This window comes from Schistosoma haematobium, chromosome 2 (genome assembly GCF_000699445.3).
Source record: "Schistosoma haematobium chromosome 2, whole genome shotgun sequence".
NCBI lineage: Eukaryota > Metazoa > Platyhelminthes > Trematoda > Strigeidida > Schistosomatidae > Schistosoma > Schistosoma haematobium.
In genome coordinates this window covers 20995203-21023063 of record NC_067197.1, presented here as the reverse complement: position 1 = coordinate 21023063, position 27861 = coordinate 20995203, and the positions used below count along the sequence as shown (strand labels likewise).

Genomic DNA, 27861 nt, shown 5'->3' with positions numbered 1-27861 from the left:
TTTCGGGGGAATAATTGTGAAATTTCCAGAGTTTGATACGATCTTTAATGAAGCGTGTAGATTGGCAGATTTCCAAATGGCAATAAGTCGAAAATAATAGTTGTGATTGCACCAGAATAGAAAGATTACTCATGAGAAATGATTTTAGGAGACGTTTTATGATTTTAAAATTTTTACAGATCACTTAGTTGTGAAAACCTAGTAATGCATGAAAGCTGGAAAGCACTCAACCGACCCCACTTTAAACAAAGCCACTCAAGGTCTTTGAGGCAGAATTGACCTAGGCGTAGTTTTTCATCCGTCTCGTTGTAATGGGATTAAAATCATCATGTATGATGTTAATAGATTTTGTTTTCTTTCTATTGCAGGGCAAGCAAGAATAAACGCTTTAGAAGAGGAAGAGCAAGCCCTGCACGCACTAAACTTACAGGACGACTCATAAGACCGTTTTGTAAACTAGCTCTCTTTCTGTACAGAACCCGCGAATTTTAATTTTAAAATAAACGTCTATTGGCCTCCATTCCTCGTTCTCTCTGTGGTGTAAAGTGTTCAATTAACATTGTGTGTGTTGTGGCTTTAGGTCTTCTCGTCTTCCAGTGACTGCTGTTTACACGCGTTACAACTGGTGATGGAGGTGCAGACGGAAAAACGCGATGAGAACCTAGACGAACCCCCTCTGGTTCCAATCAGGGCTACTCCCGGTTCAACCCCACGCCAGCCACCACTGCTCGAAACATCATCAGATTACTCCGTTTGGAAATTTAAAGTCACAGCGTACCTTCAGAGAGTTCCATTGACCGAGCATTTCAACTACCTTGTTTCCTATCTGAGCGATGAAGCAGTACGCAGGGCTATAGCGAACGGTTTTGCGGCCAGTAATACGCTCTCACAAAACTGGAGAATTCTAGACGACTGTTTTTCCCTGCCCGTAGACACCCAGCAGATGACAATTCAGTTTTTATCACGCCACCAGAAAGCGAGCGAGAGTCCAATAGACTATCTTCATTCCCTGCAGCAAGTCGCAGTACAAGCATTCCCCGGTTAGATATGATGGGACGAGAGGAACTAATACGCTCACGTTTTGTCGAGGGCCTGTTGCCCGGACCACTCAAAGAACACTTTCTTCGAAATCCACCAACTGATACGTCTGACGTAAAAAGAACAACATTACGCTTCCTGGCCGCTGACAAACTAGTGAATTTATCCAATGCACATTCATCATCAGTAACGACTGTGGAACGAGCTACAAAATCTAGTGGCCCGGACACCTGCCAGACTACAATGGCTGTGACCGACCTTCCCGGCCGACGTGCTATCCGCGGACAGTCAAATTCAAGGTGGAATAAACAACCAGCATGGGGAAACTACAATGGGCGTCAAGCCGGCTGTATATATTGCAAAAGGTTTGGCAGGAACGCCAGAAGATGCGGTCACAACCGCCCCGTAAACCAGGTAAGCGGCGTTTTGGTTACTTATCTTCCTATGTTAATCATGTCAATCCAACTACATTTAAAGGTAGAGTACGAGACATCGAGCTAGACATACTTCTAGACACAGGAGTTTCAGCATCCCTCATTAAGGAAGACTTCTTGCAGAGACTTAATCACAGCATTCAGCGTAAACAGTGCTCCTCTACATTAATCACGGCGAGCGGAGACCCCTTGATTGCGTGTTCTAAGATCGGGTTAGAGCTAACAATAAACAAGAACTCTTTTCGACATGAATTCCTGGTTTGCCCCACACTGACCTGGAACATGATACTCGGGGTTGACTTCATGTTAAGATATCAGGCCTCAATAGACATGAATAAGTCGGAAGCTAAAATTGGCGGGGTTGTCGTGCAACTACAACGCCAGGAAATGCCAACCGAAACCGTAGCCCAGGTGGGAATTGCAGAGATTGTACGTCAGGTACAAGATAACCAGTTAATAAGTGAAAAGGACCGTCGAGCTACCATTGACGTACTCCAACGATTTAGCTCTGTTTTCTCGGAGAATATCTCTGGAAATCGGACAACCATTGTGCAACATTCCATTGTTACAGGTGACCACATGCCATTACGCCAACCACCTCGCAGAGTCCCGGTGCATTATCAGCCTCATTTAGAATCAATGATAAAAGATATGTTAGAAAAAAAGATTATTGTACCATCTTCGTCACCCTGGGCATCGCCAATTGTCTTAGTAAAAAGAAGGATTCCTCCCTACGACTGTGTGTAGATTACCGACGCCTTAATGCTATAACTAAGCCTGATTCTTTTCCACTTCCACGGATAGACGCTACCTTAGATGCCATGAAAGGTGCTCGCTGGTTCTCAACGCTAGACTTAGCATCAGGGTATTGGCAAGTGGAAGTCCGACCCCAAGATAGAAAAAACTGCATTTGTAGTGCCTAATGGCTTATGTGAATTTCAAGTAATGCCTTTCGGGCTAACTAATGCCCCAGCCACCTTCCAACGATTGATGCAGACAGTTCTGCAAGGTCTCGTACCGCACCAGTGCTTAATCTACCTTGATGATATTATTGTATATGGCAGCACGCCAGAAAAACATAATGCCAATTTGAAGGCAGTCCTACAACGTATTAGGCAGCATAACCTAAAAGTGAAACCATCTAAATGTCGACTATTGCAAAAAGAAATGCTCTTTTAGGGCACCGCATTACAGAAGATGGAGTGGCAACAGATAAAGAAAAGACACGCGTGATTGTTAATTGGCCGCAACCAAAATCACCCGAAGACGTTCGTAGCTTCCTTGGACTAGCTTCTTACTATAGACGCTTCGTACGTGATTTCGCATCATTAGCAGCACCTTTACACCGATTAACCCACAAAGGACGAAAATTTTTATGGACCAGCGAGTGTCAACAGGCGTTCGATGCTTTGAAGGCTCGGTTAACTTCTCCACCTATATTAGCCTTCCCAGATACTTCAGCAGACGGAGGCGAATTTATACTTGATACGGATGCTAGTTCCTCGGCTATTGGAGCAGTTTTATCACAAGTAGCTCGAGATGGACACGAAAGGGTCATTGCGTATGCTAGTCGACGACTAGATAAGAGTGAAGCACGATATTCTACAACACGTCGGGAGATGTTAGCACTAGTAAAATTCTTACATTTTCGCCATTATCTGCTGGGCAAACCCTTTCGTGTGCGCACGGATCACCATGCACTGCAGTGGCTCCGCTCTTTCCGCGAACCAGAAGGGCAAGTGGCACGCTGGCAGGAACGACTACAAGAGTTCGATTTCACATGCGAGTATCGACCGGGAAATCGACATGCAAACGCGGATGCCCTCTCCCGAATACCCCAGACCACAGATATTATTAACGCAATTCTTAGTACAGCTCCAGAGACAGACTGGCCCTCCCTACAAACAACAGATCCAGACTTACAGATTGTTTATCAAAGACAGCTACACGGAAATAGTAAGCCATCCATGAAGGAGCTTAAAGATCAATCCGTAACAACTCGTCGTATTTGCACCAAATGGGGCAACCTCAAACTATATGGTGACACATTATTCCTAATGAATGAATCAAAACAACCCCTACTGATAGTACCGCGAGTGAAAGTTGAGAGTATTGTGGAACAGGTACACCGCGAACTTGGTCATGCGGGAGAACGGAGAACTGAACACGCTGTCCGTCAACGCTTTTGGTGGCCATCCATACACGAAGATGTAGCTCAGTTTTGCAAGAATTGTAACACGTGCTGCCGTTTTAAATCGCCTCAGCAGACACCCCGTGCACCAATGACGCCGATGGTGACGACAGGACCACACCAGCGAGTTGGTATAGACATCATGGGACCACTGACTACGACAAAAAACGGGAACCGCTACATACTGGTTATGGTGGATTATTTCACTAAATGGTGCGAAGCTGTACCCCTTCCACAGCAAGACGCCCTTACTGTTGCCCGAGCTTTCATCGATCATTGGGTCTCCCGTTATGGTGCCCCTGTCTCACTCCACTCCGACCAAGGTCCATCCTTTGAAAGCCACCTCATTACTGAGATATGCCGGCTATTAGGAATCAAGAAGATACACACCACTGCCTATCACCCAGAAGGTAACGGTCTCGTGGAAAGAACAAACAGAACTATTAAAGCCATCTTGCAGTCGTTTGTCAGCAGATCGTCACCTGAGTTATGGGATGAGGTGCTCCCCAATGAATTTTAGCATATCGTACGTCGGTACATGGGTCCACGGGATTCTCGCCTGCTATTTTGCTGTTTGGGCACGAATTACGCTTACCAGTAGAGATACAGTCACCCCTGCTGCCCTACGAAGAACAAGAGCATGTTCCGTACATACGTACTCTTCGCAACCGACTAGCTGATGCCTACCGTCTGGTCAACATTAACTTATGCAAGGCTAGTGGACACCAAAAAGATATATATATTCATCAAGCACAAGGACCTAGGTATACAGTTGGAGATCGCGTCTGGTTACGCCGCCCAATGACATCGCTAGGGGGTTGCAGTAAATTCCATCAGCCCTGGCAAGGCCCCCTTGAAATTGTCCTCATCCGATCGCCCACCACGTTTGTATTGCGTAACATACAACGGCCTAAATACGACGTGATAACGGAGCACTACAGCCAGATAAAACCCGATCGGACGACATTTCCCTTCGATGCTCAACTCGCTGATCCACCGCCGGCCACTAGATTTTACGAAGTACCATCTGAAGGAGGGACAGCATACCCGTGCCCAAGATCAGGCACTGAGGACAGTGCCTCATTAGGAGAGGAGGCGATGTAACGGGATTAAAATCATCATGTATGATGTTAATAGATTTTGTTTTCTTTCTATTGCAGGGCAAGCAAGAATAAACGCTTTAGAAGAGGAAGAGCAAGCCCTGCACGCACTAAACTTACAGGACGACTCATAAGACCGTTTTGTAAACTAGCTCTCTTTCTGTACAGAACCCGCGAATTTTAATTTTAAAATAAACGTCTATTGGCCTCCATTCCTCGTTCTCTCTGTGGTGTAAAGTGTTCAATTAACATTGTGTGTGTTGTGGCTTTAGGTCTTCCCGTCTTCCAGTGACTGCTGATTACACGTGTTACATCGTAATTTTTCACTTTTATCGCTAATCGTTTTGTATTAACTTCGTCTATTAAATGTTAGTGCATTTCTTGCGTTCACTAAGTTACAGACCAACATTGGCCAGACTGTAATTTATAGACGAACAAATTAGATATAAGATAACAAGTCACGAACTCCGGCGCGAAGTTCATCCATACATTTATCTAATTAGAGTTTTGGCATCATAGCTCATATAACTTCAGCGTCGCTTGAGGGTCGTTCATAAATTGTAGTCACACCTCAATATTTTCTATTATCAATCGCTCTTGCAGCTTTCCTCACGCACGCTACCATAGCACCTACATCAATGTAGGTAATTACATTCAATCTTTACCTTTATTTGTTTCTCTGCTTGGTAATCTCTTGTACTCAACGTCTTGCAAGGCGTAGTGTGTAGTTCTTAAGGAAAGGTCTCCATGTTATTGGATACTAGTTGTGATCACAGTAGAGCAGGAACAACATTCGAATGTTCACAAAACATGTTATTTGTTGTGTTCCCGACGGTTATAAATTTTAGTCACTTGCACAAAATTTGCGTAGTGTCGGTAAACGACAATCTATCGCACAGAAAAAGGACTGCATTAGTTAATACAGTTAGAACCGATTGGGTTGGGATATCACTTAGTAGTTACTGATAAAGTGCTCTAATTCTAGGGATTGATTTTCCGTTGATCTCTTCCTTCAAAATATACTGTGATCAGTCAGTGGTCTGCTAATTTCTATCATGCCGAAAATGTCATATCGCACCTATCGATTTCCAGTTGGGAGTGGAATTATGCGTTTGACCCACATCTATTCCAGCGGTGTTGTCAACAAGCCACTCCAATTATACGAAATACATTATCCTATGCGGTCTTCCCTGATGTATGAGTCAATTGAGGTTGTACAAAACTTTCGGCAAACAAGGTCCGTGTAAATCCTTCCATAAAATGTTTTGAAGAGTTTTATGCTGATGGGTCAGTCATAGTGTAGTGCATGCAGTACTCTAATTTGTACCATAAAAATATAGCTAATTATGAAAATTTATGTAACTGGTATTTATTAAACTATAAATGTTGCTAATACAGTGACTTTAAAGTGTAAAATGAGTTGCTAGATAGATGTACATTCAATCACACATTACAGCTTAGGTCATGCCATCGATTGTAGCTTCAATATGATTCTAACCCCAAATGCCCTGGTTCGGCCGAGAGCGGGGAGACGCAGCTCTTAAAATGCTCTCATATGGCCACGTGCATACAACCACTTCCAGGAAGTCATATTCACTGTCTTCCCACAACAGGGGTGTTATTTACGAAATTGAGAGGACAAAAAGCGATTTTCTGGTGCTTCAATCGGGCTGGTGGATATGTAGGATCCACCTAAGGGAATTGGAAAACCCTGATTCTAAACGAATGGTTCACATGGGCTCCAGGGTCGTGAGGGAACGATTGGCGTATGAACCAATTGTCGGCCACCGGCTACCATGGGACTTCATCTCCTTACGTTGCTGCGCTTCCTTGTGCATTAGACCTGTAGGTCAGAAGCCCGGAGTGTAGTCCCCTAAGAAAACTACCTGCTTCGGTTTGGGCACCAGGGCAGTTTCCCAGCCCTCACATAAACCGAATAATTCATGTTTAAATAAGTAAATGATTTTAACGGATACTCCATGTCTGTAGTAATTCTGCTCTGTCGAGGGTTCTATGGGAAGTTGGAAACGTCATCTGGACAAGTCATTTTCAGCGGCTCTTGTTTTGGGTAAGAGTTGAGGTAATATGTAGCCAACTCTATAAAATTAAAGAAAAACAGTATTGCCTTAGACTGAGTTATCTTCTGGGTTCAGCAATCAAACTTCAAGGTGGCGAATCTATATCAAATCTTTTTGGTTCTCCAGGATAAGATGTTTTAACTGCATTTAACCAAAAGTGTTGACCCACTACTTACATTCAGCAACACTGGTCTGGACTAGTTTACCAGTAAGCATCTTCGTCGTATTGCACTTTTTGTTTCTGCTATTAATACTTCACAATGCTAACCTTGTTTTGGGGCGCCAGGCATATATACGTTTGACAGTAATAAGATATGTTTGACCTTATTTACAATAAACTCATTAGGTTATTAAAATTATCGGATGTATCAGCGCTAAACTTGGGTTTTTAGTGTGAACACTGTTGGCCGTTTTGGGTGCTTAACTTGGCTGCGAATTAATAAGGATCCCTATTTATTTCGAATTAAAATTCCCATCCAAAATTTAATAGGTGGATATCTCTTCTTATTCCAGATACACCGCCAACTTATTTTCGATATTTCACTTTATCAAAATGGCAGTCCCAGAACAATATAGTTCCAGACAGTTCGAGCGAAAGAAAATAAATTTCAAAGGTATCAAACAGGTCTTAAACGCGGAATCTCAAGTAAGATTTATATTTAGCACTTCTAATTCTAGTTAGTAATTTGCGTTTCCCATCGTATATAAAAATACCCAGCACTAAATAATCTCTGCTTCTCATGAAAGATATATGGATTTAAAATAACAAAACCATTCGATCGACTTAGCATGATTAAATATTAAGTGACCACACACCAACTTGTAAACGTCAAATGAAAGGTCAGACTAGCAGACGGAACAAAAAGGAATGCACGGCACGCCACTCTAGATGCTACATTGAAGCCTATATTACCAGGGTATGTTTAGCACAAGTATCAACTACTCTTAAACACGATTAAATTTTTCTTAGTTTGACTTTCCAACAAACCCAAGCACCACCCCAGATCACTTCGGGATAAAATTAGAGAGGTTAAATCTAAGCTAATTCTTTTACCTATCTCAACCAAACGCTTACCAATAAAAGATGAATGTTTGTCAGTTTTAATAAGTTGTAACTATATCAGCTCTCCGTAGTACTGGATTGTTTTTCTCACATAAAGTAGTATGATCAGTACTTAATATCTACTTTGTTACGCACCGTAAAGCTGATAAGCCTATTGTCGTTGCACTGGACTATTCTTTCGCTCAAACACTAATATCTCTGATGTCGGAATCAAGAATTGTTTCCTGTCGAAATTAACTGGATTTATGGCCAAGGATAGCACTGAAACTAGGTACTTCTGCTGTCTGCAGGTATTGTTGTAAAAGTCAAATTTTTTAACCATTCGATTGTATTGTAGCCACGTATTGCTTTTTAATTATCAAGAAATGCATTTCAAGCAGGTTAAATTCTTGTCGTGTAACATCTCCGCACACGCGAACATTGTATAAGTAGTCTAGCTAATTTATCTAGATTCATGAGTTTGTAACTAGATTAGATTGATAAATCAACCGAGTCAAGTGCTCACATGGTGGGTTGTCCTTTGGAATATCGTTGCAAATTAGTTATTAAATCCACACAGAACTTTCGCTTATCTGTTGGTCATATGTAACACTCAACAGTTGCATCAATTTATACATAAATCCATCCAGTTCATTTTCATCTGAAAACCACCATGTAGTGGAACTAAGCTTCTATTCGTTGCGCAAAAGCATCAAAACCAAGCTGGAGAAGTCTATGTTATGAAGTATCTAGTAACAGTTAATCTATCTAATCTTGAATGTAACGTCGCAAATTCTCGTTTGTATTGTTGAGTTAGCGTAACATTAAATATGGGAATTTATTGACACATAAACGACGCTAATTTTAGGATGTTCCTGTTGATTAACTATGAAATTACGGGCATGAGAGAATTTCTCTCTACTGCGCTATATGACGATTCAATAAATCGGTGTAATTAAATGAATAAGTACGTTCTAGTATACCAAATCCGTGTGCACTCATGTTTTGAGGGCTAGTTTTTGTACCTGTTTGCTCCTGTGTAAGTAAAATAACTTTCAGACTAAGCAACTATTATGAAATTATCAGCAAGTGTCTGTCAACCTCTGGTTCTACTGCAATTAATCTCTGACCGACATAGTGATGTGAAGCAAACACTGGCAAAATCCAGTTTCCTGTGACAGCTTTAAGAGTACCGTGATGCTTCGCATTTGCTAAGTAAGACTATTGGCTTATAACACGCGTGCCTACCCGACCAATGTAAACTCGATTGAACATACTATATGCATCGACCCCGATTTATTGTTTGTTGCGGTAACTCCCATTGAAAATTTTCCTCCCGATTATTCATTTCTGTTGTTGCGGAGAACATACACTCTATCGGTTAATACAATCTGGAACGAAAGCTTGTTAAAACATTGCTACGTAAGACGATCCACCGGTGGTTTGGGTATTCAACTACTCATTATTAGGTCATGAATTCATAGTGATTCTGTTTTGGGCGGTATGTAGATTACCGTTCATCCATACAATCGCCGAAACCCACTTTCTAATAAATAAACTCACACGCTATTAAATCTATTACTTTCTAGACTAATATTCATTTGTTTTCAACTGCAGGTTAGCTATTCACCAGATGCTGTTCTTTACAATCATCTAAATGCACCACCATGCATTTGTCCACCTATGAAAGTTTCTGATTTAAGTGGGATACCAACCGCTTATACAGATCCATTGACAAAACTAAATTATGCAACTTGTTCCGAGTTTAAAAGAATACGTTATTTGCCTCAGCATATCGTTAATGGGTACCTGGCTTTGAGAGGAGTATCTAATATTTAATAACAACAATGCACTATTAATTTTTAATTTGGACAGTATCTGGTTTTTGTCTGTGTATGATATTGTTCATTCAATTGCAATAGACGCTCCAACCTCTTCCAATACTTTCTTTATTTGCTCAGCTTCGTCCTTGCTCACGTCAGTCTTTATATTGGCAGGTGCACTCTAAAAGAAATAATTAAGGTTATTAATTTTTTTAAGCTAGCAGTGTGTAAATATAACACGCTATTGAGTGTATTTAGAAAAGCGGACTAGCTGCATTAATATTAAAAACTAGGTGGGTGGGTACTTTTAAATCTAGAGTGGTTGTCTAGTGCATCCAACTGTTACTAGTTTTTTTATCAATAGCAATACTTGACACAATGTAAATGTGCGCTTTTCTACAGAATAAAGTAACTAAATAAAAGTGCCTAGTCGAATGACAAGGTAGTTGAGGCATGTGCTACGCATGCCTAGTTACATCATCCCTGCGCGATTCACTAGCTATCACCCATGTATCGGGGACTGTAGATGATATGATTAAAAGTTGGCTACACATACATTCACTATAACTACATGCAAGCCCTAAACAACATTCCAAGCTGCTCTTCCCCGATTTCTCTTGTCCTTTTTGCTTTTTATACAGCTTTTTGCTACTGTCCTTAATTTTATGTACACTTTACACTCACTTCTTACCGTTGTACTGACGTAAAGAAGCAGGCAGACGGACTGATAAACACCATAAGGTGTCGAAAATTAAACAACTGCTGTGCTGCTAACTTGGACTTACTTCTACGAACTTTTTAGCTTGTACAAGATTCATCTCTGGAATAACTTGTTTGATCTCTTTAATAAGTTGGATTTTTTTGCTGCATCAAATTTCACTAGCTTGACTGAAAATGCAGTTTTCGTAGGCGCTTGTTGTTCTTCAGGCTCTTCGGGAGGTTGGTTTGTTGGCGCTTGAACCATCATAGGCATCATGGGCCCGGTATTCTACATAGGCACAAAAGAAAAAGGGATGAATGGTGTTGCCAAGACGACATTGAAAACTGCAATTAAACCACCTAAGTCAGGGCACAGCACTAAAAGGGATGGAATAGTTTGAGCATAATTACTTACAGTATGAGTGCTTCATTAAGAAGAAATCGGATATGATCGAAGTGACTTTGATCGGAAAAAGTAAATAAAGTAATACGAGCACAGCTCACTAGCAGTACACAAAAGTGTTAAACAGTGAAACACTACATGGAGTATACTAATGTCACAACGCGAATCCTTTGATGGAGGTTAGGGTACACAACAGAATTGGGAGTTTGTGGTAACCTATAATGTCCAATTCTCAGCTAGATTGCTTAGATCAGTAGAAAACCCTTGAGTGAGGAATGGCTGAACAAGAAAAACTGCTGAAGTTTGAAGACTGAAAAGTCTAAGCCAAGAAACCAGAAATCTGAATGTGATTATGCTCAGGGACCTGTGAAAACCCTTCAGATATTTGGGAACTTACAGGTAACGACTGCATTAATGATGGCATTTAGCCTACTGTTTATGGTTTGAATAAGTCTTTTACGCGTCAAACATCTGATGTTTTGTCCTGTTTCTCCAATTTTGAGGGAAAGTAGCAAGTTTCATTGAAACTCATGTTCTAAGATTTCAATTAACCCTTCGCAATGTTCAGGACCTAGCGAAACCCTAAACCTTTTAAAATGTGTTTATATTCTCTCTCACCCATTTACGAGCACCTTTAAGGAATCGTCTTTTACTAATTTTGTACTTACGATGGGGATAATGAAAATAATCCCAATACCCGAGAACGTATCTGATGATAGAGATCCAAAGTTTAAAACCGTGATAATAAATTTACCTTTCCTCAGGACGATGGAGAAACTACTACTCACACTTTGGCTTGAACTGGATGAGCCTACCGACTCATATAAGTTTGTTTATACATGTGAAAGAAGTACCCTAGATACTGCTGTTGGTTTTGCATTACACCATAGTGTTTAGCCTCGTAAAGGGTGGGAATTATATTCGATGTGCATTTCGAGACTACTGTCACTTTCAATTCTGTTTCAATACCACTAGCACCAAGCAAGGTCGCCAACGTTAAAACTGAGAACTGGATAACCAACTGGCTGCGTTCTTACTTCTCTGGAAGAGAACAGTATACTGTATTTGGAGGGAAATATTTTACTTCATTACTAGCTTAAGCGGGTGTACCATAAGGTACTGTTCTTTCCCCTCCTACTTTTTCCTCTACTCTGCGTGATCTGCCACCCTCTGCAAAGGGCACTTCTGTTAGGTATGTGAACGGTTTTTATGCATGTACACCGGTCTTTCCGTAGTAAACATTGTACGATGGTCTATTATTAATGCTCTCAAACTTAATACTTCGGAATGTCAAGTAGTTATTGTAACCTGAGTCATGAAAAGCATTCAAACACCCTTTTGGAATCGTATGAAGTTTGTACTATCGAAGATTCTACGATAAACTATGCCAAATATCACTTGCCTTGGTGCAAGTTTGTTAAGAGCTAATACATTAACGTTAATTACTGGAGATAGACAGCATGAAAAATAGCGAACTTAATGTACGACTTTGAATTATGAGATGAGGTGTCAAAATAATAAAACCCTGTCAGAAATGAGGTATTTTTCGCTAATAAATGTTGTTAAACCAAAGGGAAAAACTAATAGGAGACAAAATATAACCACGTGAAAAAAGGTACAACCTTCAGAAGCAGCGCCAAAGATTCTATCTTATAATTTATGCCGTCAGTTAACTTGATAGCAGTGCAAAATACTAAAGAGATGTTTAACCCGCAATATAAAAGCTACAGCTGTCTGATTTTTTTGTAAAAAGAAACTAGTAGTGACAGTATATTCCGAGGTGTGTGATATAAAGCTTATAAGGAAAAAAATTTTCATATATACCACTACTTTAAGAGAGTCCAACATCACAAAAAGAGGGAGAGTGGTGTTAATGATCGGCAAACGTGATGGTGGGACGATAGCCTTAACCCACCAATGTGAGTAGGACAGATTATTTTATTTAATTATAGTCACGTACGATGTCGTGGATCAGTGGTATTGATGTCAATTTTTTACGTCAAATAGCTTTTCGGTTCGTGTTTGCGACCCTGAATTGGTTTCACTTCCTAACGAGAAAACCTATTGCAAGCAAGTCTAAACAATTAATCTGAATATGGATCCAAACATGGCTCTAAAGAATTTCTGACAATAAAAACGAGCTATAATAATTTTGACGAAAAAAAGCCAGTTGGCATTTCAACATCGTACTTTCCTTGCTAAATTTTACAAATACACTGATTGCATCCAGAGAATCCTTAACATAATGTGGTGATTTACCATTCGGATTGCTGAATAACTTATCAACCAAACGTCATAGTTAGTATGATATCCTATATACCCTGCAACCTTTGCACATACTTTAACACTACCTTTAGAAAACGGGACAGCTTCCTCACAAACCTCAAACTTTAAACATACAGCTCAACTCCATATCGAAGCTCATATATTAAGCCGCCCGTTCAATTCGAGACTATCTTTTAATTGTTCCCACCTAGGTAGTATCTGGCATAAATAATTATTTTCTCCAATGTGGTGATCAAAACTCAAATTTTCAAAATTCAATAGATGATACAGACCGAAAACTCAGGAAAACTTCTTCCTCATCAAGTATGTAATAATACGGAACAGTCTTCCCTCTGAAATACGAATAGCAGATGGATTACATACATTTTTGAAACTGCGGCTGGTTATGTTTAGGAGACACGTCTCTTAAAATAAAACTAACACTTAACAACCACACACTGCCCAGACTAGCATCAGTAACTGATCTAGGGGTACATTACTCACACAGTCTTAATTTTTTTGAACACATCTCAGCCAAAGCATCTAAAATGCGAAAATCGATTGGCTTCATTATCCGTAATTTCCATCAAAACGAATCTAAAATCCTTCTTTATAAAGGTTGTGTGAGACGTATCGTTGAGTACTGCTCGTTCTTATTTTCAAACATATGCCTGATATACTAAAGGTGGAAGGAATACAACGAGACTTCACCCTCAAAATACTTAAGAATGAGTCGGTCGTTGACTACAGTTTCCGATGCCATATATTAGGAATAGCAACCCTTTGGGAGAGAAGCCTTAGGTGTAATTTGGTTCTCTACTTCAAGCTGCACAAAAACCTTACTTATACAACATGAAACATGGTTTTGCCCGATATTCACATGAGTGCGAACTTCGGAACAAATTATCTACCGTCAAAGATGAGAAATACAGATAAAAAACTCGGGAAAACTTCTTCCTCATCAAGTATGCAATAACATGGAACAGTCTTCCCTCTGAAATACAAATGGCAGATGGATTACATACATTTGTAAAACTGCTAGATCAAGCCCTCACTTGCACAGAACTAACACAAACGAACACATCTGCGTCCAACTCAGACATTATAGGCTCTCTACATTTATAGACCGAATTGCCTTATTTTTCCCACTTTGCACTTGTATTAGTTGCTTTTTCCACTCTATTTCTTCGCTTGAAGTAGACAGGTAACTCACTGGACCTATCGATACTGTTCAACTAAACTCAGTCGCTAAGAGAAACTCACTACCATCCTAAAAGTCAAGAAGACCACACAATCGACTGCCTACTACCAATGGTCTTGCATCTATGGAGCCTGTTACCCATCAACTGGTTAGGACAACACAAAATAACATCAGCACCAAGTTAGTGTGAGTTTCTTCCTGTTTATTATTTATTAGCTTTTTACTCTTTTGTACACTACGTTGACTAGCAATTAATATTATTTAGCCACTCGTTACCTTATCTACAACTCATATACTCCTATACTTTTCCGCCTGCTTTAATAAACAACCATCCTACATTGTACCTTTCTTAATGCTTATACTCTGATTGGCGAACTATATTTTGTGCCGTAGTCAATTAAAGCATTGCATCGATGCCTTACTCACAGTCCATAACTTGTAACTGCCTGATAAGCTTATAAAATGGTACTTATAGAAATAGTGTTTTCCAACAGGATGCGAAACACAGAGGATTGTGTGAGGTATGACATATATTCAAAAATAAGCTTAAATGAGCCTAACATCACACAAAGAGGGAGGGTAGAGTTACTGACCAGCAAGCATTGATGGTGAGGGCGATGACTTCAATCCACCCATGTTTGTGAGGCAGAACATTTTGTTTGTATCAGGCTCTTTATGTTTGAGAACAAGTCAATCAATCTGTGATATAGATTGTCTTCCTACGCTCACCACTCAGACTCATGTTTTCAATTTTATGCTGTATTAACTATTCTACTAAGACAACCTAGGTTCACAGGAACGAAGCTGCAATTGAACTACGATGGTCTGAGTTGGTTCATAAGCTCTAACCAACAGCTGTGGCCGATCTTAGGTCACATAATAGGTGCATTAGTTAGTATTGTATTCATAGTTGTCATCTATGGTGGTGAAGTAAAACCATCTGATTTCATCTACATGTCCGCAGCACTTATAACTGAGTTAAATGAGTTGCTGACAGTAGGCATTTATGTAAATATGTGTCAGGTACATTTTACAGTTAAATTAGTTGCTGTTATTTGTGACACTCCAGCTCGCAGTTACGTCAGGAATGTTGTTGGACACAACGGTACCGCTGGCTGTGACAAATGTCATGCTTTAGGGACATGAATGGGTTGTCGAGTGACTTTACCCAATGGTGAACACCAGTTGAGAAGTGATGTAAGTTTTCGTTGTGGGTCACAATCTACCCATCATCGTGGTTGTAGTGCATTCGAAAGTCTACCACTAGATGTGATAACATACTTTCCATCGGAACCGATGCATATGATGTATGTAGGTTTTACTAAAAACTGATTTCCTTATGGAAGGATCTAGCCGTTAATCGACTTAATGGAATGGACCAATCTATTTTCTCGTTCATCAGTTTAGCATTAGAATTATGTACAAATCATACTACATGCGACTTTCAAATGAAATGTCGTTCATTATATGAAGTTTCTGTATGGAAAACAACTGAATGTCGGTTGTTTTTATCATACTTAGGTACTGTAGTTCTTCATGATAGGTTACCATCAGCAATTTACAGAAACTTCCAGTGCCTGTCCTTGTCAGTACATTTATTATCACACCCTAAGTTGCACACCATATTCGCGAACAGTGTTCGGGTTCATGTGAACAACTTCTTATCAGGTTACGAAAACTGTTACGGTAGGGATCACTTGATCTGTAATGTGCATAGTTTAAAGCACATTGCAGAGGACGTTATAGAACATGGCAGTTTGGAGTCGTTCTCTGCCTTCCTTTTTAAATAATACATGAGGGAAATCAGGCGTTCGGTACATTGCGGATTTGCTACGGCTAAACAAGCTGCACGGCGATATGCCGAAGAAGTTTACTTTCAAAGTGTATTAAATCAGTATATGGCTGACAATCTGACTGAGCCTGAGGTAAATTATGATTCATCCAAGGAAATCATCACTTGCAGAAACTCAAAGTTATCTACTACAAGGCCAAACAATGTAGTAATCGCCAATGGTCAACCAGGGTTCGTCACACAAATAGCTGATGGAGGCCGAATTAGGTTTCAGGTGTTCCATAACCATTATATACTGACCCTTTTCCCTCCGGTACTATCGGTATATATATATCGCGTCGTTGTGGTAAGTTTTAAACACTTTAAGTTCATTATTTTTAGATGATAACATTTATCCGAGGAAATGAAAGTCTGTTTAACCGCAGTACTCGGTTGCAATAATAAAATTACAGTAGATGATGAAACGCTACCGTGTGAAGCGGAGAAGCCGGAAAGATAAGTTGTTCAACTCACTAAATCACTTTTTTAGGGCTGTTAAACGAAAATTTAACGACTATCTATGCAACTTTGAAGAACTAGATGTTGCTGAGGTTGAAGCTGGATTCGCCTTGGTCGACTTTCCGGTTGTCAACATTTCGACAGGAAACTTTTCACTCATAGCGAAGCAGGTACCTATTTGATCAATGCTCATAAAGTAGTTCATCGAAAACAGAGGTTTTCTCACCAATGCTTCCATGTACATCAACGGAAGTTAATAAACCGTAAGTTGGACTCAATGTTAACATGATAAGAAAAGGTTGTGCAGTGATGAAAGTAGAACCCTGAAAATGATTCTGAAAGCAGTCACTGAACTGTCTAACAAGATAAATAAACTGATCGCTTTCAATGAACGCTCATCCATGGGTGTAATGGACAGGCGTACCGACCAAGTAGACAATTGAACTATTGCTTTCCCATTAAGAACACATGAGGAGTTGCGTTCTTTTGAAATTGCTTTATATGAGTTAAAGATCCGTGATCAGTTCGTAAGTTGTAACAGGTGTTTGAATAAATTTTAAGTGGCCAGATTGTACGAGCTCGTATGTGATGACCCTCGTATATCTGCAAAAGCCTGTCTAAGTTATCTGTTGTCGCCGGAACTGGCGAACACGTACACTTTACACGGAACGAAAAGTAAATCTGGTATTAGTAAGTACAAATTTTACCGGATGATTCAAAGTAAGTCCACACTAAAGTATTAATATATTTGTAGGTGTTCTGTGTTCCCGATTCCGAAGTGCAACCTGTCCCGAAAAGAAGTAGTACACGCCATGGATTTTGCAGGCTAGGCTTTCTTGCATGACGCGAGAGATAAAGTAAATAAGCGTGGATGGCGATCCAAAGAAAGGGTGAGCTAAAAGCACTCTACATGTTTGATTGAATACATATTTCAGTTATAATATTAATTTGTAATCAATTTTTATACTTAAACAACTTTTTTCTTGTCAGTAAAAAAATATTTCTTGTCCATATTGCTTCCAGATGGCTTCGCAATTTTTAACAGACGTAACTGTAAGTTTTTTGTTCGCATTATTAACAACATTGTTACACCGTTGGTACGTCATTGACGTGAGTGATAGTTCAACGTCTACGTAACGTGCTTACATTACAAAGCAATAGAGAAAACATGTATAAATCAATGATTTGTAATTTTATAAACCGTAATAAAAATTTTAATGTGTCAAGAATCAGTCTTTTAATTACAGCGATAGATCGGTTAACGTTAAGTTTCTTTGGCGCTGCGTTCTCTGCATAATTGACTTAAAATAATGGAATATCGCAGTAAAAACTATAGGTACTCATTCTCGCCTGGCTTTTCTGTATATCTGTAAAAATCTGTTGAAAAGTATTGCGTTCAAACAAGTTTGCAAAAACTGTAATAAGATCATGGTGATCTTTTGGGGAAAAGCGCAAAAATCAGTGGAAATTTTCGGGGAAAAACGCAAAATTTCCTGGAAATTGTGAAAAATGTTGGGGTTTTATTCATAAATATAAGCCGATTCCCCCAAAGTGTAGTAAGATTCTGCGGAAATTTCGGGGGAATAATTGTGAAATTTCCAGAGTTTGATACGATCTTTAATGAAGCGTGTAGATTGGCAGATTTCCAAATGACAATAAGTCGAAAATAATAGTTGTGATTGCACCAGAATAGAAAGATTACTCATGAGAAATGATTTTAGGAGACGTTTTATGATTTTAAAATTTTTACAGCTCACTTAGTTGTGAAAACCTAGTAATGCATGAAAGCTGGAAAGCACTCAACCGACCCCACTTTAAACAAAGCCACTCAAGGTCTTTGAGGCAGAATTGACCTAGGCGTAGTTTTTCATCCGTCTCGTTGTAATGGGATTAAAATCATCATGTATGATGTTAATAGATTTTGTTTTCTTTCTATTGCAGGGCAAGCAAGAATAAACGCTTTAGAAGAGGAAGAGCAAGCCCTGCACGCACTAAACTTACAGGACGACTCATAAGACCGTTTTGTAAACTAGCTCTCTTTCTGTACAGAACCCGCGAATTTTAATTTTAAAATAAACGTCTATTGGCCTCCATTCCTCGTTCTCTCTGTGGTGTAAAGTGTTCAATTAACATTGTGTGTGTTGTGGCTTTAGGTCTTCTCGTCTTCCAGTGACTGCTGTTTACACGCGTTACAACTGGTGATGGAGGTGCAGACGGAAAAACGCGATGAGAACCTAGACGAACCCCTCTGGTTCCAATCAGGGCTACTCCCGGTTCAACCCCACGCCAGCCACCACTGCTCGAAACATCATCAGATTACTCCGTTTGGAAATTTAAAGTCACAGCGTACCTTCAGAGAGTTCCATTGACCGAGCATTTCAACTACCTTGTTTCCTATCTGAGCGATGAAGCAGTACGCAGGGCTATAGCGAACGGTTTTGCGGCCAGTAATACGCTCTCACAAAACTGGAGAATTCTAGACGACTGTTTTTCCCTGCCCGTAGACACCCAGCAGATGACAATTCAGTTTTTATCACGCCACCAGAAAGCGAGCGAGAGTCCAATAGACTATCTTCATTCCCTGCAGCAAGTCGCAGTACAAGCATTCCCCGGTTAGATATGATGGGACGAGAGGAACTAATACGCTCACGTTTTGTCGAGGGCCTGTTGCCCGGACCACTCAAAGAACACTTTCTTCGAAATCCACCAACTGATACGTCTGACGTAAAAAGAACAACATTACGCTTCCTGGCCGCTGACAAACTAGTGAATTTATCCAATGCACATTCATCATCAGTAACGACTGTGGAACGAGCTACAAAATCTAGTGGCCCGGACACCTGCCAGACTACAATGGCTGTGACCGACCTTCCCGGCCGACGTGCTATCCGCGGACAGTCAAATTCAAGGTGGAATAAACAACCAGCATGGGGAAACTACAATGGGCGTCAAGCCGGCTGTATATATTGCAAAAGGTTTGGCAGGAACGCCAGAAGATGCGGTCACAACCGCCCCCGTAAACCAGGTAAGCGGCGTTTTGGTTACTTATCTTCCTATGTTAATCATGTCAATCCAACTACATTTAAAGGTAGAGTACGAGACATCGAGCTAGACATACTTCTAGACACAGGAGTTTCAGCATCCCTCATTAAGGAAGACTTCTTGCAGAGACTTAATCACAGCATTCAGCGTAAACAGTGCTCCTCTACATTAATCACGGCGAGCGGAGACCCCTTGATTGCGTGTTCTAAGATCGGGTTAGAGCTAACAATAAACAAGAACTCTTTTCGACATGAATTCCTGGTTTGCCCCACACTGACCTGGAACATGATACTCGGGGTTGACTTCATGTTAAGATATCAGGCCTCAATAGACATGAATAAGTCGGAAGCTAAAATTGGCGGGGTTGTCGTGCAACTACAACGCCAGGAAATGCCAACCGAAACCGTAGCCCAGGTGGGAATTGCAGAGATTGTACGTCAGGTACAAGATAACCAGTTAATAAGTGAAAAGGACCGTCGAGCTACCATTGACGTACTCCAACGATTTAGCTCTGTTTTCTCGGAGAATATCTCTGGAAATCGGACAACCATTGTGCAACATTCCATTGTTACAGGTGACCACATGCCATTACGCCAACCACCTCGCAGAGTCCCGGTGCATTATCAGCCTCATTTAGAATCAATGATAAAAGATATGTTAGAAAAAAGATTATTGTACCATCTTCGTCACCCTGGGCATCGCCAATTGTCTTAGTAAAAAAGAAGGATTCCTCCCTACGACTGTGTGTAGATTACCGACGCCTTAATGCTATAACTAAGCCTGATTCTTTTCCACTTCCACGGATAGACGCTACCTTAGATGCCATGAAAGGTGCTCGCTGGTTCTCAACGCTAGACTTAGCATCAGGGTATTGGCAAGTGGAAGTCCGACCCCAAGATAGAAAAAACTGCATTTGTAGTGCCTAATGGCTTATGTGAATTTCAAGTAATGCCTTTCGGGCTAACTAATGCCCCAGCCACCTTCCAACGATTGATGCAGACAGTTCTGCAAGGTCTCGTACCGCACCAGTGCTTAATCTACCTTGATGATATTATTGTATATGGCAGCACGCCAGAAAAACATAATGCCAATTTGAAGGCAGTCCTACAACGTATTAGGCAGCATAACCTAAAAGTGAAACCATCTAAATGTCGACTATTGCAAAAAGAAATGCTCTTTTAGGGCACCGCATTACAGAAGATGGAGTGGCAACAGATAAAGAAAAGACACGCGTGATTGTTAATTGGCCGCAACCAAAATCACCCGAAGACGTTCGTAGCTTCCTTGGACTAGCTTCTTACTATAGACGCTTCGTACGTGATTTCGCATCATTAGCAGCACCTTTACACCGATTAACCCACAAAGGACGAAAATTTTTATGGACCAGCGAGTGTCAACAGGCGTTCGATGCTTTGAAGGCTCGGTTAACTTCTCCACCTATATTAGCCTTCCCAGATACTTCAGCAGACGGAGGCGAATTTATACTTGATACGGATGCTAGTTCCTCGGCTATTGGAGCAGTTTTATCACAAGTAGCTCGAGATGGACACGAAAGGGTCATTGCGTATGCTAGTCGACGACTAGATAAGAGTGAAGCACGATATTCTACAACACGTCGGGAGATGTTAGCACTAGTAAAATTCTTACATTTTCGCCATTATCTGCTGGGCAAACCCTTTCGTGTGCGCACGGATCACCATGCACTGCAGTGGCTCCGCTCTTTCCGCGAACCAGAAGGGCAAGTGGCACGCTGGCAGGAACGACTACAAGAGTTCGATTTCACATGCGAGTATCGACCGGGAAATCGACATGCAAACGCGGATGCCCTCTCCCGAATACCCCAGACCACAGATATTATTAACGCAATTCTTAGTACAGCTCCAGAGACAGACTGGCCCTCCCTACAAACAACAGATCCAGACTTACAGATTGTTTATCAAAGACAGCTACACGGAAATAGTAAGCCATCCATGAAGGAGCTTAAAGATCAATCCGTAACAACTCGTCGTATTTGCACCAAATGGGGCAACCTCAAACTATATGGTGACACATTATTCCTAATGAATGAATCAAAACAACCCCTACTGATAGTACCGCGAGTGAAAGTTGAGAGTATTGTGGAACAGGTACACCGCGAACTTGGTCATGCGGGAGAACGGAGAACTGAACACGCTGTCCGTCAACGCTTTTGGTGGCCATCCATACACGAAGATGTAGCTCAGTTTTGCAAGAATTGTAACACGTGCTGCCGTTTTAAATCGCCTCAGCAGACACCCCGTGCACCAATGACGCCGATGGTGACGACAGGACCACACCAGCGAGTTGGTATAGACATCATGGGACCACTGACTACGACAAAAACGGGAACCGCTACATACTGGTTATGGTGGATTATTTCACTAAATGGTGCGAAGCTGTACCCCTTCCACAGCAAGACGCCCTTACTGTTGCCCGAGCTTTCATCGATCATTGGGTCTCCCGTTATGGTGCCCCTGTCTCACTCCACTCCGACCAAGGTCCATCCTTTGAAAGCCACCTCATTACTGAGATATGCCGGCTATTAGGAATCAAGAAGATACACACCACTGCCTATCACCCAGAAGGTAACGGTCTCGTGGAAAGAACAAACAGAACTATTAAAGCCATCTTGCAGTCGTTTGTCAGCAGATCGTCACCTGAGTTATGGGATGAGGTGCTCCCCAATGAATTTTAGCATATCGTACGTCGGTACATGGGTCCACGGGATTCTCGCCTGCTATTTTGCTGTTTGGGCACGAATTACGCTTACCAGTAGAGATACAGTCACCCCTGCTGCCCTACGAAGAACAAGAGCATGTTCCGTACATACGTACTCTTCGCAACCGACTAGCTGATGCCTACCGTCTGGTCAACATTAACTTATGCAAGGCTAGTGGACACCAAAAAGATATATATATTCATCAAGCACAAGGACCTAGGTATACAGTTGGAGATCGCGTCTGGTTACGCCGCCCAATGACATCGCTAGGGGTTGCAGTAAATTCCATCAGCCCTGGCAAGGCCCCTTGAAATTGTCCTCATCCGATCGCCCACCACGTTTGTATTGCGTAACATACAACGGCCTAAATACGACGTGATAACGGTGCACTACAGCCAGATAAAACCCGATCGGACGACATTTCCCTTCGATGCTCAACTCGCTGATCCACCGCCGGCCACTAGATTTTACGAAGTACCATCTGAAGGAGGGACAGCATACCCGTGCCCAAGATCAGGCACTGAGGACAGTGCCTCATTAGGAGAGGAGGCGATGTAACGGGATTAAAATCATCATGTATGATGTTAATAGATTTTGTTTTCTTTCTATTGCAGGGCAAGCAAGAATAAACGCTTTAGAAGAGGAAGAGCAAGCCCTGCACGCACTAAACTTACAGGACGACTCATAAGACCGTTTTGTAAACTAGCTCTCTTTCTGTACAGAACCCGCGAATTTTAATTTTAAAATAAACGTCTATTGGCCTCCATTCCTCGTTCTCTCTGTGGTGTAAAGTGTTCAATTAACATTGTGTGTGTTGTGGCTTTAGGTCTTCCCGTCTTCCAGTGACTGCTGATTACACGTGTTACATCGTAATTTTTCACTTTTATCGCTAATCGTTTTGTATTAACTTCGTCTATTAAATGTTAGTGCATTTCTTGCGTTCACTAAGTTACAGACCAACATTGGCCAGACTGTAATTTATAGACGAACAAATTAGATATAAGATAACAAGTCACGAACTCCGGCGCGAAGTTCATCCATACATTTATCTAATTAGAGTTTTGGCATCATAGCTCATATAACTTCAGCGTCGCTTGAGGGTCGTTCATAAATTGTAGTCACACCTCAATATTTTCTATTATCAATCGCTCTTGCAGCTTTCCTCACGCACGCTACCATAGCACCTACATCAATGTAGGTAATTACATTCAATCTTTACCTTTATTTGTTTCTCTGCTTGGTAATCTCTTGTACTCAACGTCTTGCAAGGCGTAGTGTGTAGTTCTTAAGGAAAGGTCTCCATGTTATTGGATACTAGTTGTGATCACAGTAGAGCAGGAACAACATTCGAATGTTCACAAAACATGTTATTTGTTGTGTTCCCGACGGTTATAAATTTTAGTCACTTGCACAAAATTTGCGTAGTGTCGGTAAACGACAATCTATCGCACAGAAAAAGGACTGCATTAGTTAATACAGTTAGAACCGATTGGGTTGGGATATCACTTAGTAGTTACTGATAAAGTGCTCTAATTCTAGGGATTGATTTTCCGTTGATCTCTTCCTTCAAAATATACTGTGATCAGTCAGTGGTCTGCTAATTTCTATCATGCCGAAAATGTCATATCGCACCTATCGATTTCCAGTTGGGAGTGGAATTATGCGTTTGACCCACATCTATTCCAGCGGTGTTGTCAACAAGCCACTCCAATTATACGAAATACATTATCCTATGCGGTCTTCCCTGATGTATGAGTCAATTGAGGTTGTACAAAACTTTCGGCAAACAAGGTCCGTGTAAATCCTTCCATAAAATGTTTTGAAGAGTTTTATGCTGATGGGTCAGTCATAGTGTAGTGCATGCAGTACTCTAATTTGTACCATAAAAATATAGCTAATTATGAAAATTTATGTAACTGGTATTTATTAAACTATAAATGTTGCTAATACAGTGACTTTAAAGTGTAAAATGAGTTGCTAGATAGATGTACATTCAATCACACATTACAGCTTAGGTCATGCCATCGATTGTAGCTTCAATATGATTCTAACCCCAAATGCCCTGGTTCGGCCGAGAGCGGGGAGACGCAGCTCTTAAAATGCTCTCATATGGCCACGTGCATACAACCACTTCCAGGGAAGTCATATTCACTGTCTTCCCACAACAGGGGTGTTATTTACGAAATTGAGAGGACAAAAAGCGATTTTCTGGTGCTTCAATCGGGCTGGTGGATATGTAGGATCCACCTAAGGGAATTGGAAAACCCTGATTCTAAACGAATGGTTCACATGGGCTCCAGGGTCGTGAGGGAACGATTGGCGTATGAACCAATTGTCGGCCACCGGCTACCATGGGACTTCATCTCCTTACGTTGCTGCGCTTCCTTGTGCATTAGACCTGTAGGTCAGAAGCCCGGAGTGTAGTCCCCTAAGAAAACTACCTGCTTCGGTTTGGGCACCAGGGCAGTTTCCCAGCCCTCACATAAACCGAATAATTCATGTTTAAATAAGTAAATGATTTTAACGGATACTCCATGTCTGTAGTAATTCTGCTCTGTCGAGGGTTCTATGGGAAGTTGGAAACGTCATCTGGACAAGTCATTTTCAGCGGCTCTTGTTTTGGGTAAGAGTTGAGGTAATATGTAGCCAACTCTATAAAATTAAAGAAAAACAGTATTGCCTTAGACTGAGTTATCTTCTGGGTTCAGCAATCAAACTTCAAGGTGGCGAATCTATATCAAATCTTTTTGGTTCTCCAGGATAAGATGTTTTAACTGCATTTAACCAAAAAGTGTTGACCCACTACTTACATTCAGCAACACTGGTCTGGACTAGTTTACCAGTAAGCATCTTCGTCGTATTGCACTTTTTGTTTCTGCTATTAATACTTCACAATGCTAACCTTGTTTTGGGGCGCCAGGCATATATACGTTTGACAGTAATAAGATATGTTTGACCTTATTTACAATAAACTCATTAGGTTATTAAAATTATCGGATGTATCAGCGCTAAACTTGGGTTTTTAGTGTGAACACTGTTGGCCGTTTTGGGTGCTTAACTTGGCTGCGAATTAATAAGGATCCCTATTTATTTCGAATTAAAATTCCCATCCAAAATTTAATAGGTGGATATCTCTTCTTATTCCAGATACACCGCCAACTTATTTTCGATATTTCACTTTATCAAAATGGCAGTCCCAGAACAATATAGTTCCAGACAGTTCGAGCGAAAGAAAATAAATTTCAAAGGTATCAAACAGGTCTTAAACGCGGAATCTCAAGTAAGATTTATATTTAGCACTTCTAATTCTAGTTAGTAATTTGCGTTTCCCATCGTATATAAAAATACCCAGCACTAAATAATCTCTGCTTCTCATGAAAGATATATGGATTTAAAATAACAAAACCATTCGATCGACTTAGCACGATTAAATATTAAGTGACCACACACCAACTTGTAAACGTCAAATGAAAGGTCAGACTAGCAGACGGAACAAAAAGGAATGCACGGCACGCCACTCTAGATGCTACATTGAAGCCTATATTACCAGGGTATGTTTAGCACAAGTATCAACTACTCTTAAACACGATTAAATTTTTCTTAGTTTGACTTTCCAACAAACCCAAGCACCACCCCAGATCACTTCGGGATAAAATTAGAGAGGTTAAATCTAAGCTAATTCTTTTACCTATCTCAACCAAACGCTTACCAATAAAAGATGAATGTTTGTCAGTTTTAATAAGTTGTAACTATATCAGCTCTCCGTAGTACTGGATTGTTTTTCTCACATAAAGTAGTATGATCAGTACTTAATATCTACTTTGTTACGCACCGTAAAGCTGATAAGCCTATTGTCGTTGCACTGGACTATTCTTTCGCTCAAACACTAATATCTCTGATGTCGGAATCAAGAATTGTTTCCTGTCGAAATTAACTGGATTTATGGCCAAGGATAGCACTGAAACTAGGTACTTCTGCTGTCTGCAGGTATTGTTGTAAAAGTCAAATTTTTTAACCATTCGATTGTATTGTAGCCACGTATTGCTTTTTAATTATCAAGAAATGCATTTCAAGCAGGTTAAATTCTTGTCGTGTAACATCTCCGCACACGCGAACATTGTATAAGTAGTCTAGCTAATTTATCTAGATTCATGAGTTTGTAACTAGATTAGATTGATAAATCAACCGAGTCAAGTGCTCACATGGTGGGTTGTCCTTTGGAATATCGTTGCAAATTAGTTATTAAATCCACACAGAACTTTCGCTTATCTGTTGGTCATATGTAACACTCAACAGTTGCATCAATTTATACATAAATCCATCCAGTTCATTTTCATCTGAAAACCACCATGTAGTGGAACTAAGCTTCTATTCGTTGCGCAAAAAGCATCAAAACCAAGCTGGAGAAGTCTATGTTATGAAGTATCTAGTAACAGTTAATCTATCTAATCTTGAATGTAACGTCGCAAATTCTCGTTTGTATTGTTGAGTTAGCGTAACATTAAATATGGGAATTTATTGACACATAAACGACGCTAATTTTAGGATGTTCCTGTTGATTAACTATGAAATTACGGGCATGAGAGAATTTCTCTCTACTGCGCTATATGACGATTCAATAAATCGGTGTAATTAAATGAATAAGTACGTTCTAGTATACCAAATCCGTGTGCACTCATGTTTTGAGGGCTAGTTTTTGTACCTGTTTGCTCCTGTGTAAGTAAAATAACTTTCAGACTAAGCAACTATTATGAAATTATCAGCAAGTGTCTGTCAACCTCTGGTTCTACTGCAATTAATCTCTGACCGACATAGTGATGTGAAGCAAACACTGGCAAAATCCAGTTTCCTGTGACAGCTTTAAGAGTACCGTGATGCTTCGCATTTGCTAAGTAAGACTATTGGCTTATAACACGCGTGCCTACCCGACCAATGTAAACTCGATTGAACATACTATATGCATCGACCCCGATTTATTGTTTGTTGCGGTAACTCCCATTGAAAATTTTCCTCCCGATTATTCATTTCTGTTGTTGCGGAGAACATACACTCTATCGGTTAATACAATCTGGAACGAAAGCTTGTTAAAACATTGCTACGTAAGACGATCCACCGGTGGTTTGGGTATTCAACTACTCATTATTAGGTCATGAATTCATAGTGATTCTGTTTTGGGCGGTATGTAGATTACCGTTCATCCATACAATCGCCGAAACCCACTTTCTAATAAATAAACTCACACGCTATTAAATCTATTACTTTCTAGACTAATATTCATTTGTTTTCAACTGCAGGTTAGCTATTCACCAGATGCTGTTCTTTACAATCATCTAAATGCACCACCATGCATTTGTCCACCTATGAAAGTTTCTGATTTAAGTGGGATACCAACCGCTTATACAGATCCATTGACAAAACTAAATTATGCAACTTGTTCCGAGTTTAAAAGAATACGTTATTTGCCTCAGCATATCGTTAATGGGTACCTGGCTTTGAGAGGAGTATCTAATATTTAATA

General features: G+C 40.6%; 1 protein-coding gene across 2 annotated transcripts; it reads left to right on the top strand.

The window, feature by feature from the left end:
• Positions 1–155: 155 nt before the first annotated feature.
• On the top strand, positions 156–27859 carry INO80C_1 (INO80 complex subunit C). Of its 2 annotated transcripts, XM_051214584.1 has the most exons (15): positions 156–580; positions 5036–5078; positions 5137–5403; positions 7355–7487; positions 9501–16199; positions 16238–16412; positions 16448–16734; positions 16765–16827; positions 16863–17091; positions 17126–17284; positions 17319–17454; positions 17588–18717; positions 23170–23537; positions 25491–25623; positions 27638–27859. In XM_051214584.1, the coding sequence occupies exons 4-5, from the start codon at positions 7395–7397 to the stop codon at positions 9720–9722; spliced, it is 315 nt and encodes a 104-aa protein (XP_051067770.1). In that variant the 5' UTR covers positions 156–580; positions 5036–5078; positions 5137–5403; positions 7355–7394; the 3' UTR covers positions 9723–16199; positions 16238–16412; positions 16448–16734; positions 16765–16827; positions 16863–17091; positions 17126–17284; positions 17319–17454; positions 17588–18717; positions 23170–23537; positions 25491–25623; positions 27638–27859. The 2 variants fall into 2 exon arrangements, with proteins under 2 accessions (XP_051067770.1, XP_051067771.1); XM_051214585.1 differs by lacking the exons at positions 156–580; positions 5036–5078; positions 5137–5403; ... (8 more) ...; positions 25491–25623; positions 27638–27859 and adding exons at positions 4606–5018; positions 7520–7758 and having other exon boundaries at positions 9501–9824.
• Positions 27860–27861: the final 2 nt, after the last annotated feature.

Excerpts from the sequence above, each read along its gene's own strand:
- INO80C_1 (XM_051214584.1), top strand. The coding sequence starts at position 7,395 with ATGGCAGTCCCAGAACAATATAGTTCCAGACAGTTCGAGCGAAAGAAA. Across the intron at positions 7,488-9,500 it reads TCTTAAACGCGGAATCTCAA|GTTAGCTATTCACCAGATGC; the intron begins GTAAGATTTATA and ends TTTCAACTGCAG.